We start from the raw sequence: 17,730 nt of genomic DNA on the forward strand, positions 1-17,730 counted from the left end.
CAAACTTTTATTTTATATACCTTCATAACATTTCAATTCTATGTTTAAAAAGAAAAAGAGAGCGTCTCAGTTATAAGAAAGTCCTCTGCCAAAGAAGGAAAATGTCTGCAATTGATATTATATACTCTTTCAATTTACTGCCTCTCAGCTACAAAGTTTTGGACTAATGGGAGTATGAAGCAAAGCTTGATCATTTAGGAAAGGTGGGGAAGAATTCATATTAATTCAGGGTTAGTTTCTGACCACTCAATGAATAGTTACAATTCTATACCGTGTTTCTTTTAAATATTACCAAAGACATTAATAAAAAGTAGGAAGGAACATGGCAAGAAACAGAATGCTATGTGACATTAAATGTTTGGGAATTTCAAATTTTAGGAGTCACCTCTGCCACAAAAAATGAAAAGTGAAATAGAATCAAAACATTTCTAAGAAAGTACAATAAGGAAAACAACAACTATAGATTGATGGTTAATAGTGGCTAAATTTATCCTCTCTGAATATGGTTTGGACTGAATCACATGTATCAGGTGCAACTTAAATTGCCGCTCCACCTAAATGAAAATAAGAATGGTAGGAAAGGGAATGCTCACCTTCTCATGGAATAGTCATTCATCCAAAGGAGAACAGGTAGCCAACAAAAACATGCAAATTCCTGATGACAAATCAAGATCTCTGAGAACGTGGGACCACAGCAGAAATGCAAACCGGATGCTTTGGATCAAGAGACCCCAGTGAGTATGCAAACTGACTCACAGAATAATAGGAAACCACTAAAAATAAACTCCAAGTCTTTCATGGCACCACGGATTTTATCTGGGAAAATAAGGCTCACAGGGTACCATTCCACAACTGATCCTAGATACTTCTGTGCTCACACTCACTGATACTCATCAGTGAGGAAGTGTTCTTTTTTAAAAAAAGCTAAGGAAGAAAACGGAAAGCCGGCTGTGTGAATGTACCCCTTTCCCCAACAGGTGACTTCGCAGGATCACCTTCACGGGATGAGAAGATAAGTCCTACAACTGTGTGGCTGACCTTCATGTAACTGCCTAAAGAAGTGGCCGAAGTTAGAATGGTGACTTCCAAATTTACATAGTTTCATAATTTTTTTTTAAGACAGGCTCTTCAAAAGCTGAGTTCATCAGGGTCACGTTTTGATTTTTAAAAATAAGTCTGGCCGATAGCTTCCTTGAAAAAAATCTCAACTTCTCTCCCATCCCAACCTGAGATGCACTGTTAAAAAAGAATCTGTCAACCCCCATGTCAGATCTAATCTTAGCAAAAATCAAGATCCTGTCAAACCGACTGACATAGTGCCCCCAAGTACATTAAAACAATTTAAAACACATCTGGAGAGACAGAGAGAGAGAGAGAGAGAGAGAGAGAGAGAGAGAGAGAGAGAGAGAGATGGAGGCTTCTTCAGTAAAACAAAAGTAAAAGTCATTAGTATGGGGAAAAAAAAGTCATTGTTAAAAGTCATTGCTATGAGAATACAAGTATCAGGCTCATTCCTTTTAAATAGCATTTAAAAAAATAAATCAGGGGCCCCTGGGTGGCTCAGTCAGTTGAGCGTCTGACTCTTGATTTCAGCTCAGGTCACGATCTAGGGGTTCGTGGGTTCCAGCCCCGTGTCGGGTTCTGCTTGGGATTTTCTCTCTCTCCCTCTCTCTGACCCCCACCCCACTCAGGCTCTCTCTCTCAAAATAAATAAACATTCAAAAAAATATTTAAAAAAATGAATCAGCTCCCCATAAAACTATCAGACACAAAGTATTTTCATTAAAAGGAATATACGCTGTGTATCACGGAGGCTGTCCCAGAATTCCTTTTCCGGAATTTTGGAGTCCAGCTTCGAAAAGGCACTAGAATTGTTTTCCAAAGACAGGTAAAAGTCAACAACACCAGATCACTCTCCGTGCTTTCTGTAACAAACGATAAGGCACCTCAATTTGCCTCAATGTGAAGTGATACATTACAGTTCCTCCAGCACAGAGCCCCTTCAGGGGCTCCTGAATGTCACCGAATTTGTAATCTGTCAATCAAGGGCAACAACTAAGTACTCCCCCGCCAACATGCACAGCGTCACTTCTAAATAAGGAATTGTTTTCATATGCCTCCACATATAAAGCTGAACACAGAGGGAGGGGCAGAGAAGACCATGCAAATGTTCAAACACTTGGCAGATAAGAGGAAGTCCCATTGACTTACATGGAAAATGTCACATCAGCTTAAGTACTGAAACCACCACCAGGTTGGACCTGCCTTTTAGGACGAGGAGGGCTGATTTGAAAGGAATTGGTGTTGCTGTAATAGGTTAAAGCCGCAATGAAGCAGAACATTTTACCTACTACAGAGAAAAGAGAAAGGAAAATCAAAACTTCGGCGAGCCTTTTCTAAACTAGCTCTGCGGTGAACGGACTGGAGAGGATAAGGGAAATGATGGCAGTCCCACTGCCGAAGGACAACTTAATAAGACCCAAAGGCACTAGGAAGGGTTGCCCCAATTTGCGAGTCTGGTTTACAATGAGCCACGGCACGTGCATTCATTTCTTAGAGCGTTAAACATCATGCAACCACCTAAGAATTTTAACTTTATCATGATCATTATTAATTCAGTTTACGAAAATCAGATTGATTTTGAATATTTTTCTCAAGTGCTGATGAGAACATTCAATGTCGCCATCCTTGTAATAATCACTTTCACTCTCTGTGCTTTCTCATACCAACTGTTTATTTAACATATAGAATATAGAAATGAAGTTGATTGCTTATAATCAGGAAATCAATACAGGATTTAAACGTTGGGCAGAATGCACTGTCACTGCAGGGCAAAATGTGGCTGCATTATTGGAGGGCCAAACTCCAAAATAAAGGAGTCTGTCATTAGCACTTAAAACAAGCCTGTCTTCTCGAAAGTGTTGCTATATTTCAAATAATTTTAAATGACACTTAATTGCTTTAAAGAAAATCCCCAGATGAAAAATTAAGACAAGCTATGATGTGACAAAACCTGAATTAGAATCACTCTAATCATGAAAAATTAAGCTCAATCTTTCAGAATAAATCTCACAGGCAAAACCACAAACTCAAAACAGCTCTTCGTTAACGCAGGCTTTGTAACATATTACTCTAAGAATTGTCAAGAAAGCTCATGCTTTTTCTAAAAATAGACAAAGTTATAAATGTTTAAGAGGGAGAGGAAAGCACCAGCTTTCAAAAAAAAAAATGTTTTTCACATAAAACCAAGATCCTCAGGAAAGCACACCTCGAACAAAGTGAATCAGAAGCTGGTCCACCTACCGTCAAATTTCTTGTGCCTGGACACGAAAGTGGTGCGCACAAAATGGCTCGTCTCTTCCACGAGGTTCTCGAACTCGAGTTTGCTCTGCTGGCTTAACTTGTCTTCCATTTCCGTGGTGCAGCATGTATATTCTTGAGGGCAGATTCTTAAGTGTTCCCCTGCCATGAGAGGGCAAATGTCAGTATGGAATGATAAGGACTTTGCGGACATTGCTTCTCTGACCTTTCCCTTCCACCCTGGGATGCTGTTCCACCCCTGTCCGGCCTTCCCCGTGAACTTATCTGGGCCTCGGTGGACTTAACATCCCAAACATTCAGGACTTCAGTTGAACCTGATGTTGGGGTCTGAGTGTTTGTGTGCCCCCAAACTCCTATGTCAAAATGCTAATGCTGAGGTGATGGTACTAGGAGCTGGGGCCTTTGGGGGGTGATTATGGCGTGAATGGGATTAGTGATCTTAGAAAAGAGACCCCAGAGAGCTAGGGGTTCCCTGTGCCACAGAAGGACTCAGCGAAGGATGGTGTCTGTGAACTAGGTGGCAGACATTCGCCTCGTGGCTACCAGGGCTATGATCATGGATTTCCCAGCCCCCGGAAGTGTGAGAAGTCAATGACTTTTGTTTGTAAACCACCCAGCTTATGATATTTGTGACAAGCCCAAACAGACTAAGACACGTGATATTTAGTTCCTGGCCATGCCACGTAAATGAGAGTATATTAAAGACCTCAGAAGACCATGATGATGTCTCTGCTTTAATTTGAAACACGCCAAGTAACACCAGATGACAAGAGACATCATACGGTTGGAAGCGTGTCCTTGGAAACCTTAAGCCACGCAAAAGACACTCAGCCTCATTAGCAGTCTGTGTGGCAGCAAAGGCAAGAAAAGACGGGTATCATTCCTGGTGTTCTGGCTCTGCCTGTCCGTCTGTCAGAACGCATCACCTTTTCTCTCGGTGAAAGTGAGTATGTTTTTCATGGCATGTCTCATGTGCCACACATTCCCCACATTGACATGTCTTGTCAGAGAGAAAACGTTCTCCTGGAAGGAGGAAGGTGCTGATGGGCTTAACTAATGCTTATGCTCTACGGATATATAAAGTAAGAGGTAATGAAAGTCAGGTATTTAATTCAACATATTTATCTCTGGATATACCAGGCCACTGCTTTTGGCGATACTGCTTTCTTCAGGACTATTTGCAAGGAGGAGCCGAAGCTTTGCTTCATGAAATGAAAATGGTCTGTTAATGCAGAAAATGTGCATTTCCAATTGATGTAGCTCTATTAGTGTCAAAATGTTTAGCAGAGCCTGTGCAGGGAAGAAGGAAAAACCACCCAACATCTTTGTAAACCAAACCAACCAATTGCCCCTGTGACTGAACTCACTGTAGGGCACTGAAAATCAAGTGTACAAAGTACTTGATGGGGTGATTAAAATCCATTTATAATGTTTCACGGTACTTCTACAAAATTACATCCTGTGACCCTGTGTGAAGTGTAGAGTGTTTCCTGTTTATGTTGTTTGATGTTTTAGCTCCTACTTAAAACAATGCCTGAATAAAAAATGCCAACATATGTGTACGAAAGTCAGATCTTATATAACTCCTGGGAGGAAGGGAGACCATAAAATAGCATACGTATATATTTTTTTAAATTTTTTTAATGTTTATTTATTTTTGAGAAAGAGACACAGCATGAGCAGGGGAGGGGCAGAGAGAGAGGAAGACACAGAATCCGAAGCAGCTCCAGGCTCCGAGCTGTCAGCACAGAGCCCGATGCGGGGCTCGAACTCACGAACCGCGAGATCATGACCTGAGCCGAAGTCGGACGTTCAACCAACTGAGCCACCCAGGCCCCCCAGCATATGTATATTTTTAAATAAGGAAATGAAAATGCATTGTACTTGAGAATGATAAGTATCAAATTCGAGGTAACAGTTCACTTCTAGGAAAAATTAGGATTTGAGAGAGGAGCTTAAATACTTTATAATTGTTTACTTCTGAAGTTGTTTGATGGACGTCAGATGTGTATCATACTAGTATCTTTGCTTTTTTCTGTACATTTAAAGTATTTTGAAATAAAAACTTGGAAACGTGTCACTAAAAAGTAGTAGCCACTACAACTGTGCTAGAGAGGAGAGCGGGGGATAGATAGATATTCAGAAAGAAAAACAGGCTGCCCTTGACATTCAGAAGCCGCATGGCAACTCACAGCTAGGTCATGATAGTCTATTACACTTAAACAATCTCACAGAATACCAACCCCAGACAAAATTACTCTGAGACCACGATAAATGAGATAAACCAAAGTCATTTCAAAATTTTGGTTAAGCACAGACAAAAACAAGGCGTTATGCCATCCAAAAAGTACTGAACACTTCCTCTCTGAGGCAAAACGAGTGTACTTCTTTACCGTGTACAAACTGAACCTCACAATACTCTCCTTCCTTATTGATGAGATTTATTGAGATACCTTTTGTAGATTTACCTCTGCTTTCTGACAGCATCTGACCAATCTAGGGGGAAGCCCTGCTTTTCTGAACCAACCCCCCAAACCAGCCCACCAAAATCCCAGTCCTAGAATAGATTCTTTCCAAGTCCCTGTCACTGAGAAAGCCCATGGTTCTCCGCCGTGTATTTATTTCTGCTTGTTGCAGTCGCTGACCCTTAATCAACCACAGGTATGTTCCTAACAGGTACTCATTGGAAGGTACTGACAATACCAAACTGGGTAAGGATGGAACAATATGAATTTTGTGACTTTTCTCCAAGTCATTCTGATACTCACATCCCAGTAAGAAGCAGAGTTCCAGAGGTTAAGACACTGATAAGGATGAAAAATAGCTTTATCAAAAGCAAATGGCCTGTATTTCTAATTTACTTTTTATAAAATACGAAAACTAACTTATAAGGATAAAACTCTGTATCCAGATTGAATGGGCTTTTAGCGTTAACAATTCTGCATAACGCTTCTTTCTCTGACCTGCTATAAACCATTTTCAAAAATCTACGTAGTCTGTCCCCCACCCCTTCCTATCGTGAGTAAATGGAATGTCCATTTCTCAAGATTTAGTTCATCAGGGCTACATTCTACTTCTGAATCATTACAAATGAGTTTTCAGCAAAATGCTTTGGACTTTTGGTGACAAGCTGACCAAAAGAGAATAAACATTGTATGACCTGAGGTAAATAGTTATACTTGGGATATTGGTGGAAGAAACTCCATGGTTTCATGAAATTAAATTGGATTGGAAACACAGTAATTTCTAATCACGTCAAGAAAATCAGTATTTTGTATGTCAAGTGATAAATAAAAACAGGAAGAAAACTCACTTCTTCATAGGATGACTTTAAACCATGTATAACTGGCTGCCATTCTAATAATGCAGTATTAGATATTTTATAGAACTGGAAGTGTCCCCAAGAAGTCAATGCCTTTACGCAGGCCCTGGCAGAGATGAAGAGACAGACAGACAAGCATGTAGACAGTGAAGAGATGGACAGACTACCAGAGTGTTGAAGAATCCTACTGGAGGAAGAGTAAATCTTTTATGCAAAGTGTTTGTTAGAGTGTCTAGGTAGAGACCATGATGATGCTCCCAAGCATACAAGATCAGGGACGTAAAACATGTGGTCAAATCTAGGGTGAGCCTTGTCTTCTTTCTAACATATACTAGATAAGAAGGTTTGGTGGAAGAACTGACCTACTGAAGTACCGTTTTCTCCCCCAATCTGAAGTCACTGATATTTGCCAAAGTAACCTCATAATTTCAAATGGCCCCAAAGACTTAGGACAATTGCATAATTTGTTCTTAGTAGGTTTACTCATTTATTTTGTTTTTGACCCTAGAACAGGGGTATCTAAAACATGGCCCCTGGGCCAAATCTGGCCCACCATCTGTGTCTATACGCCCCGAGAACAATAATGGTGGGAGACAAAAATCTAAAGAATGATATTCTGCACAATATGAAAATTTTACAAAATTCAAATTCAATTGTCCATAAATAAACTTTTATCAGAAAACAGCCCCACCTCCCCATTTATGTACTGTCTATGGATGCTTTAGTATTCAAACAGCAGAGCGCTCATGACAGAGACCACTGTTGCAGGGACCTGCAACGTGAACTACTGACATTCTGAAATCCTACATTGCCTATTCTGCTACACAAAGAATTACCTCTAGCCCGTCCTGTTCCAATTTCTCCAAATAGCAAGAATTTGATAACTTTACTCAGCTTACATACTTTCTAACACTTATGAGTATTTGATATAATAATGAGCCTTTTCCAAAGTTGTAACTCATGAAGCAGAAGAAAGCGTTATCCTTTAAAAGCTTCCCACGCACTCTCTCAAATTCCCTTAGGTTCTCTACGTTATTTATTACATAATTAGATCCAACATTTAGCTCAATTGGAGTGCCACCACATACCTCCAAGATCTAAACAGTAATCGCTAGATACGTCCAAGATCACTAATATGCAACATTTAGCTCAACTGGGGTGCCAATAGGTACCTCCAAGATCATTAATATTATCGCTAATAGTAAATAGTTCATTCCAGGAGATCAGAATAAGAGACCATAAATGCAGGAAATGTGGGATTGAAACAATGATGATGGCATCTTCACTCAGCAAACATTTATTGAAACCTACATGCAACTCAGGACGATAGGTGCCTGTCCATCAAGATCAGGTGCAGAGTTAGACAATCAGCCTACACAGGTGCATGCTTTCTTAGGGCACCTGAAGTTCATGCCAGTAAATTCCCAGGTTCCTGAATTTTTATCAAACTCATCACTAGCTCTAAACTAAATAAGGGAAATTATAGATGTGGAAGAAGGGAGTTCCAACAGGAAGTTAGAGATTGAGCAAAGGCTGAAGGACATACAATCAGGCCATAAATTGTCATGTTTTCTAAGAAAGAAGAGACGGGCTCTTCCTCCCTTTACATGCCTCCTTTAACTGTGTGTGTCACTCTTTACAACATCTTTCCCCAAATGCCTGCCCAGATGTTTGTTTTCACTCCAAGACACAGAGGTGACAGCAGAAATGTGATTTTGCCAGATCGTGCTCTGTCTAGGGATGGCCCTGGGTCTGAACACCGCCAGGAATAGACTTGGTGAGTGGCATGGTGGGAAAGAGCAGGAGACAGGAGGACCTCGTTAACCACAGAAGTCAGCCTCTGTGGGTCTGTGGGGCAGACTCTCTGCCCTCAGAGGTGACACATGGGGACCTCAAATTGCACACTCCAAACAAACAAACAACCAAGATGAAGTGCCCCGAATGCATCACATTTTACAGCTGAACTCTTGGCTTTTATAGAGATTTGGAGTATGGAGGGAGATTACTAACCTCACCTTTCCTAAAAGGTAGGTAGAAAATCAAATCTAAAACTATAAAGAAGATGGTAACATTTCCCAAAACAGAACACTTTAATTTCTGAACATCCAGATTCCATTTGATTACACTGCAGTATTTGTTTTAGACTTGGCCCTCTTCAGAGTGCATGGTCTATGCCAAACTTCTCTCATCCTTGAACTATTAAAATGCCCACAGTCAATTAGCCGTGCCTGATACCGAGCTACATTCTCCTCATCTTTGGGTACGTTGCCTCAAATAACCATTCAGTTTGTTCATCTGGTGCCTCGGAAGTTGACTGGAGAAAATCATCTAGGGAAACGGAGTTAGGGTGGTAAAATACTCTAGAATAAGTGAACTTTTGCCCAGAGTTTATGATAGCTAAAGGAATTTAAATTGGAGCTAATAGTCCTGGGCTGTTCTCAGTCTCGTGGAGCTCCTGTACCAGCTCATTGGGAGCGGCAGAGTATAAGATTGCAGTAGTCTTTAAATGTATGTTCTAGTTCATTTCTCTAAGTTCACATCCCCAAAACCTCCAAATAAGCACTTGTGCAACATTTATCAGTGGGAAGCGTTATTGTAAATGATCCTTTCATATTTTTAAGGGCTGCTCTTCTTTAGCGAAGTTGTTCAGGACCGTAATCAGAATGCTTAAACTTTCCCAGAAGTTTTAAAATTCAATGAATGTTCTACTTCAGTGGATCTTATCACTCAAATAACCTATATTAGTGTCATCCTTTGATGTTGTCAATTTCCCAATAAAGACTTTAAAAACTAATTCTTTTAGTTATAAAATTTTTACTCCGTATTTTGCAAAAGTAATTCCTCTGAAGGAAACCAGTAAGTTCATTGTGTAAATCTGTTCCAACAATTGCACAGCGATGATTTCAAACATGCCATCCTAGATGGTGCAGACCCCAGTTCCAAACTGCCAATGTTTTTGGTCTTTACCATCGCCTTATTTTCTTCTTTCAGAGAAACTGATGGTTAGGGATCTGCAAGGGCACAGAAGGTATGGTCAGAATTAACAAGGGATGAGATATGGGGGATGGGGCATGGGCAGAGCTTGAAGGCAGGATAGTCCGAGAGAGCAGGAGGCAGCTGCAGAGAGAAATGTGATTCTTTCCATTCCTCACATCTTACCTTGGCTCTAATATATTATGGAAGTATTAAATTTGTAAATACTCTTATCAGTTTTAAATACAGGTAGTTTCTCCTTGTCTTCAAATGAATACATCTAATTTATTATTTACTTCATACGTGTAAAACTTTAAGACATTTTGGGGCACCTGGGTGATTCAGTCGGTTAAGTGTCCAACTTCAGGTCATGATCTCACAGTTTCATGAGTTCAAGCCCTGCACCAGAATCACTGCTATCGGCATACAGCCTGCTTCGGATCCTCCTTCCCCATCTCTCTCTGCCCCTCTGCCTCCCTTGACCACCCCCCCCCCCTCAAAAATAAACAAACACTAAAAAAAAATGATTATTAGTAACTTGTATGGGTAGGTACACACACACACACACACGCACGCACGCACGCACGCACGCACACACAAACGCAATTACATAGCATATTGCTTCCCAGTATTTAAAAAACAAAATAGGGGGGCGCCTGGGTGGCTCAGTCGGTTGAGCGTCTGACTTTGGCTCAGGTCATGATCTCACAGCTTGTGAGTTTGAGCCCTGCGTCGGGCACTGTGCTGACAGCTCAGAGCCTGGAGCCTGCTTCGGATTCTGTGTCTCCCTCTCTCTCTGCCCCTCCCCCAATGACACTCTGTCTCTCTCTCTCTCTCTCCTTCAAAAATAAATAAACATTAAAAAAAATTTGTAAACAAAATAAAAAACAAAATAAAGACTAGAAAGATCTCAGAAGAAAATTTGAATTGCTACAACCTTTCTTCTATATAGCAAACAGCCCAGCAAAACTGTGATTAAACACCAGTAGGTCAACAGCAAATATTAACAATGTGATTCCATGATCCAACATATGCCACACACCAGGGACTCAACTTATTAAAACATTTTTGTAAAAAATGAATGTGAGCCCAGAGTAGAATATAATCTCAAAGGCAACTGAAGAATCGTAGTAATGCAACAGATTAATCTGTACCCGTAAGAGGAAGAGCTTAATGATACGAAAAGATTTTGTCCCTAGATCATGGGGAAAGAAAGAGAAGTAGTTACTTTATTGTTCTTTGGAGCTTTCAAGCCTCTTCTCATCATATCTCTGTGTTTTGCTCATTAAAGTATTTACAGAGTCCAAAAACATTAGAAATAGAGGTGATCCCAAGGCCACACGAACCCCAGCCCAGACGTGTATTGAAATTGGACTGGGGAAGATGCATGGTGGGGCATTACTGGACATTCTTTTCCAAAAGATCGACCTACAGCTATTCTGATAAACTCAGCAACTGCCCATGCAGACCTTCCCTTCTTCACTTCTTTCACAATAAGACTCACCAAGTTTGTATTTCAGCATAAAATGTTTATATAGGAAGTACTCAAATGATAATCAAATCTCTTCAACACGCAAAATGTTAATTTGTCGGCCTCAAGACAGTTCTTCAAGACCTAAGACAGTAAAGAAATCTTGCTCTCATTACTTCTGTATTTCAGAATCAAAATGAAAGCTATGCAAGCACAGACAACTTCAGTTATCATCTCTAGGAGTCTGAGAATAGGATAAGCAAAATGCCATGGCAGGGATAAGAAGCCCTACCTCCCCATCGCCACTCCCACTGCAAGGTACACCTTCTGTCCGCCCAACATTTTCTGAGCGCCTCCTTTATGTCAGGCACTGTGAAGGATCTTTCTTGTCTTTATTTTACAAAGTAGGAAACTGAATCATACAAAGATTAAGTAGCTTCATCTTTAAGCTAGGAAAGATCTGTCTCCAAAGCTCATCCTTGTTACCATTCTCACCTGTGACAAGATCCATGCGACCACAGCAGCAAAATAGAGACATCATGGAATATTTTACATTTTCAGAGAAACTCAACATTTGTAAGAAACTGTACAAAATAACTGTTGGAAGGAGTTCAAGTTTCAGCATCAGATTTTACTACATTCTTTCAATGACATCATACCTTTGTGAAGCTCGGTTTTTCACTAATTTTCCTTAACTTCCTTAATTTTCACATGGATAGCACGTGAAAAATCAGTATGAAACAGGAAATGATGGTGGCTATGCCCGATTTCGTTCTAGGCTTTGAGAAGCTATGCGCTGCCCATTAGTAAATAGCTGTGACTGTTTAAGAATTAATTTTTAAAAAAAATTTTAATGTTTGTTTATTTTTGAGAGAGAGAGAGAGAGCGCAAACAGCCAAAGAGCAGAGAGAGAGACACACAGAATTTGAAGCAGGCTCCAGGCTCTGAGCTGTCAGCACAGAGCCTGACATGGGGCTTGAACCCATAAACCATAAGATCATGACCCGAGCCAAAGTCGGAGACTCAACCAACTGAGCCACCCAGGCGCCCAAGAATTAGATTTTTAAAATGTTCCTACAATGTGTATGTAATGTTTACAAATGGCTACTAAGCTTTTAATGATGTAAATTCCCAATCGTTCAGATTTAATAAGAAATAGCTAGTATTTCTTCTTCTGGCCTAGGGGTATTGAGGACTAATTACAGAGGCACTGTGACAATTTTGTGTCCCAGTGTTTAGTACCAGCAATTTAGTGAAATACTAATCACCATGTTGCTAAAAGGGAGTATTACACACAAGGTTAAGATGTATGACTTGAAGTAAAAGATAATACTCTCAATAATATGGGTGGGCCTCGTCCAATCTGTTGAAAGCCCTTATGAGCAAAAACTGAGGTTTCTTTGAGAAGGAGAAATTCTGCCTTAAGACAGCAGCCTCAGCTTTGGAGTTTTCAGCCTGTCAGCCCCACCATTGCATGAGTCAAATCCTTTAAACAGATACCCTTGTGTACCTGTATGTGTATGTCATCAGTTCTGCTCCTCTGAAGAGCCCTGACACCAAGGCCTCCATGAACAGAGAACATTTGGGAGCCTCTGCACTAGCTCCTAGGGCATCTGCAACTGTGCGTGTTACAATTGCCATGATTATCGGGGCGCCTGGGTGGCGCAGTCGGTTAAGCGTCCGACTTCAGCCAGGTCACGATCTCGCGGTCCGTGAGTTCGAGCCCCGCGTCAGGCTCTGGGCTGATGGCTCAGAGCCTGGAGCCTGTTTCCGATTCTGTGTCTCCCTCTCTCTCTGCCCCTCCCCCGTTCATGCTCTGTCTCTCTCTGTCCCAAAAATAAATAAACGTTGAAAAAAAAAAATTAAAAAAAAAAAAAAAACAAAAACAAAAAAACAATTGCCATGATTATCTGTTTTGCCCAAAATTTAGCACCATTGCTTATTCTTTTTCTTTTCCCCCTTTCAGTGCCCATCAATCTCAGTATCTAAGTTATTGTAAATGGAGTTAGCATTCTGTTGTTAAATGTTTAACAACTAGCGTTCCAGTTTTGAGGAGAAGCCCTGATTTATGTTGCTTGCCAATTCCCATGGTATAAATACTCCCACCATGGCTGGTTTCTACCTACCAAAATGATGTTCCTGAATGTTAAGCTGTGAAAGCTATGCAGCATGATAATAACAAAGAAGGTCTAGAGGTAACATACCTCAACATAATAAAGGCCTTATATGAAAAACCCACAGCTGACATCCTGCTAAAAATGGTGACAAACTGAGAGGTTTTCTCCTAAGGTCAGGAACAAGACAAGGATGTCCACTCTCACCACTTTTATTCCACAAAGTATTGGAAGTCCAAGCCACAGCAATTAGACAACAAAAAGAAGTAAGAGTCATCCAAACTGATAAGAAAGAGGTAAAACTTTCACCATTTGCACACGACATGATATGCTACATGGAAAATCTTAAAGACTTCACCAAAAAAATTCTAGAACTGGTCAATGAATTCAGTAAAGTCACAAGACACAAAATCAATATACAGAAATCTGTTGCATTCCTACACACTAATGAAGCAGCAGAAAGTGAAGTTAAGAAAACAATCTCATTTACAATTGCACCAAAAACAACAAACCATCTAGGAATAAACTTAACCAAAAAGGTAAAAGACCTGTACTCTGAAAATAAAATATTGATGAAAGAAAATCAAGACAATGCAAATAAACAGAAAGACATTCCATGCTTACAGTTGGAAGAATATTGTTAAAACGTGTGTACTACCCAAAGCAATCTACACTTTTAATGCAATCCCTATCAAAATAACAACAGCATTTCTCAAAGAAGTAGACAGACAAACAAACAAAAATTGTGGAGAACCACTACAGACCCTGAATAGCCAAAGGCAATCTTGAAAAAGAAAAACAAAGCTGGAGATAAAACAATTCCAGACTTCAAGTTATATTACAAAGCTACAATAATCAAAACAGTATGGTACTGGCATAAAAATAAACATGTACATTGATGAAACAGAATAGAAAACCCAGAAATGAACCCACAATTACATGGTAAATTAATTTTCATCACAGGAAGAAAGCATATATAATGAGAACAAGACATTTGCTCTTCAACAAATGGTGTTGGGAAAACTGGACAGCTACAGGTAATAAAAGAATAAAACTGGACCACTTTCTTACACCATACATAAAAATAAAGTCAAAATGGATTAAAGATCTAAATGTGAGACACGAAAGCATAAAAATCCTAGAATGTAGCATAGGCAGTAACTTCTGTGACATCGGCCACAGCAACTTGATTCTAGATAGGTCCCCTGAGGCAGGAAAAATAGAAAGCATAAATAAATTATTGGGACTACATTGAAATAAAAAAGCTTCTGCACAGCAAAGGAAACAATCTACAAAACTAAAAGGCAACCTACTGAATGGAAGAATATATTTGTAAATGACATATCCAAAAAAGGATTAGTATCCAAAATGCATAAAGAGCTTATACAACTCAACATCCAAAAAACAAATAATCCCATTATAAAATGGGCAGAAGACATGAACAGACATTTCTCCAACATATATAGATGGCCAACAGACACACGAAAAGATGCTCAACAGAACTAGTCATCAGGGAAACACAAATCAAATCTACAAGATATTACCTCACATCTGTCAGAATGACTAAAATCAGTAACACAAGAAACAACAGGTATTGGCTAGAATGTGGAGAAAAAGGAACCCTCATACACAGTTGGCAGGAATGCAAACTGGAGCAACCACTCTGGACCAGAGTATGGAGGTTCCTCCAAAAGTTAAAAATAGAACTACCCTATAAGCCAGCAATCACACTACCGGGTATTTACTCGAAGAATACATAAACAATAATTCAAAGGGATCCATGTGCCACTATGTTTATAGCAGCATTATTTACAACAGCCAAATTATGTAGCCCAAGTGTCCACCAATTGATAAATGGATAAAGAAGTGGCATATATATACAATGGAGTACTATTCAGCCATTAAAAGGAATGAAATCCTGTCATTTGCAATGACATGGATGGAGCTACAAAGTATAGTGCTAAGCAAAATAAGTACTATAAGACAAATAGAAAGACAAATACCATATGACTTCACTCATATGTGGAATTTAAGAAACAAAGCAAATGAAAAAAGGGAAAGGGGGAGAGAGAGAGAGACTAACCAAAACACAGACTTTTAACTGTGTAGAACAAACTTATGGTTACCAGAGGGGGATGCCAGGGAGGGGAATGGATGGAAGAGGTAATGGGGATTAAAGAGTACATTTATCCTGATGAGCACTGAGTAATGTATAGAATTGTTGAATCACTATATTGTACACCTGAAACCAATATAACACTGTGTGTTAAATATACTGGAATTAAAATTAAAAACTTAATTAAAAAAAAAGAAAGAAAAGCTGTGGAGCAGCACACCATCACATAACATTTCCTCCATACAGCTACACAAGCCCCCAAGAGCACAACTAATAATGAAATAATTAGAAGGTGATGAGTTTTGAGTATTTATTACCTTACTTTTCCAATATAATTTATTTAATTGTAAATTGTACAATTTAAATTTTAATCATGCCTGTGCTTAACAACAGGTTCACAAAAGTCTTGAAAACCGTAATAATCAGTTCTTGTAAGCTAGAACGTGTCACGGCTAGTGCATCACTACCTGAAGCTAAAGGTACTGGATGTTGTTAATTGGCTTCTTCTTTCAATTAGCTGGGTTCCCAAATTCAATTAAAAAGCCCCTAGCCCCACAAGAATCTGCCATTTCCACAACCTACATTTAGGTCTATGGGTCTATTTGCCTCAAAGGAAAATGTGCTCTTCACAGTCATTTCTGACTGCCACAAGTACAGTAAAGAACTGCCCTGAGAGAGATGAGGAGGCATGCGATAGAGTAGTTATTTTAAGAATGGCAGACAGTGTGGACCATTGCTAAACTGTGTGCTTACAGGAAAAGTCCCACTCCTCACAAGCAAAGTTATCACCCAGCACGATGAACCAAGGTGGTCGACCCTGTTTTGCAATTTTCAGTCACACACTGTTGCCACTACTCCAGGAATCAGGGAGAGATTTGAGAGGGAAGCTGTTACCCTATGCTACTGTTATGAAAGACCTAAGTTTCATTACATGTATCATCGCCACCTGCTCATACCCACTGTTATTACACCCATGACCAGTAATTACGAGCCCCGTCTTATATACCTTTGAAGTGTTCATTGCCTTAGCATAGCTCTTTGCATATGGGAGGTTCTGTATAACACTGAATTGGATGCATCTGACTCTTTTGGCTCTCTTCAATCATTCATTCATCCATTCCCTTCTTTAATCACCACTCAATAGCACCCAAAGAGCAGGTTATGCTTGTTGCTACTGGACAAGAAACTCAGAATCCAGCATGGGAAGGTGCACCTATGTGCTAAGGTCCACCTTCCAGAAAAGCAGAGAATCCTCACCATCTACACACCTGCCAGACTCTGATGGCTTTTACAGGAACAGCAGTAATTACAGGAGCCCTTTGATTGTAGCTTACCTACTTGATTTCTAGGCAAGAGTAGTATTGCCCATGTAGCCAAGTTTCAATGACGAGCAGGGATAGCCAAGTAAAGGATTCACCTGCTTCTTTTTTGGCGCAAGTATCTTTCAAACTGGAGGACCTAAAATCATTTGGCAGGTGTTCGCAAAGCATTCATGTTTCAGTTTTATAGAGTCTTTCCGAGCTCATCATATGAATTAATAAGCACAGCTGTTTCTTGTGAGAGTTTTGCCACCGTTGTGTATATTATGTAGGCATTACGTTGTGATGAACAATGGTATTTCTTACAGCCATTGTGGGCAAACGTTTGGAAGTCAAAGTTTGATATTGTACCTAAGAGGTGACAGAAAGGACAAAGAGCCCACTTCCTAATGCATGCTTGTGAAACCCTAAATAACCAATACTCCTTCATATATGTTGGACTGACTTTATGCACGCTTTATTCTTCAATAATATTATGATGTCTTACCTGGAAGAATTCTTAGAGATGTCTAATCTTTACCATGCTTCCTAAAAATTTTTACACAGGCTTCTTTTCCACTTGTGTTTCATAAACATGCTGTCCTGGAACCCATAAGAGAGTCTAATTACTAACCTGGAACAGGGGGATTAAAGTAACATTCATAACTATGCAGCCACCTTCGTGACTGCTCACAATTCCCTTGCCATTTGTCTTAGAAATTTCTAAAAATTCATATTCAACTGCTCAAAGGTGTCTACAATTCTACAGCCTGAATGGCATCTTTATGGGCAGGCTTGGTCAGATCTAGAGTTAAGCTGCTTCAACACCGGTTGCCAAATCCAGGCAAACAGTAATTCACAGGGTCTCAGTGACCCTGTGCAAGTCAGCTGACCAGAGATGCTGACTTACATCTTTTCTTTCTTTGACTCATATTGCATAAATCAAACCAACTGCCTCCCATAAGTTCAACCACAGATGATGATCAATTTCAAGTTTATTGCAGTTGTAATCCCACAACCCTCTTTGCTTAACTCAAACTTAGCCATTCTTACAATTGAATTCGGTGATCCTGCAGTAATACACAATAAACCAGTTTACAAAGTACTGGTTTTTG

At 39.8% G+C, this 17,730-nt stretch overlaps 1 protein-coding gene across 2 annotated transcripts in view; it reads right to left on the bottom strand.

Moving 5' to 3' along the window:
- Positions 1 to 17,730, bottom strand: part of GPC6 (glypican 6) — a 1,121,471-nt gene that overhangs the window by 829,039 nt on the left and 274,702 nt on the right. For both annotated transcript variants that reach the window (XM_086709530.1, XM_025924536.2), the window contains exon 2: positions 3,304 to 3,462. In XM_086709530.1, coding sequence (XP_086565656.1) covers positions 3,304 to 3,462 — 159 coding nt within the window. The remainder of the gene's footprint in view (positions 1 to 3,303; positions 3,463 to 17,730) is intronic.

The sequence above is a fragment of the Puma concolor genome, chromosome A1, assembly GCF_028749965.1.
Source record: "Puma concolor isolate L17-30 chromosome A1, mPumCon1.1.hap2, whole genome shotgun sequence".
Taxonomy (NCBI): Eukaryota; Metazoa; Chordata; class Mammalia; order Carnivora; family Felidae; genus Puma; species Puma concolor.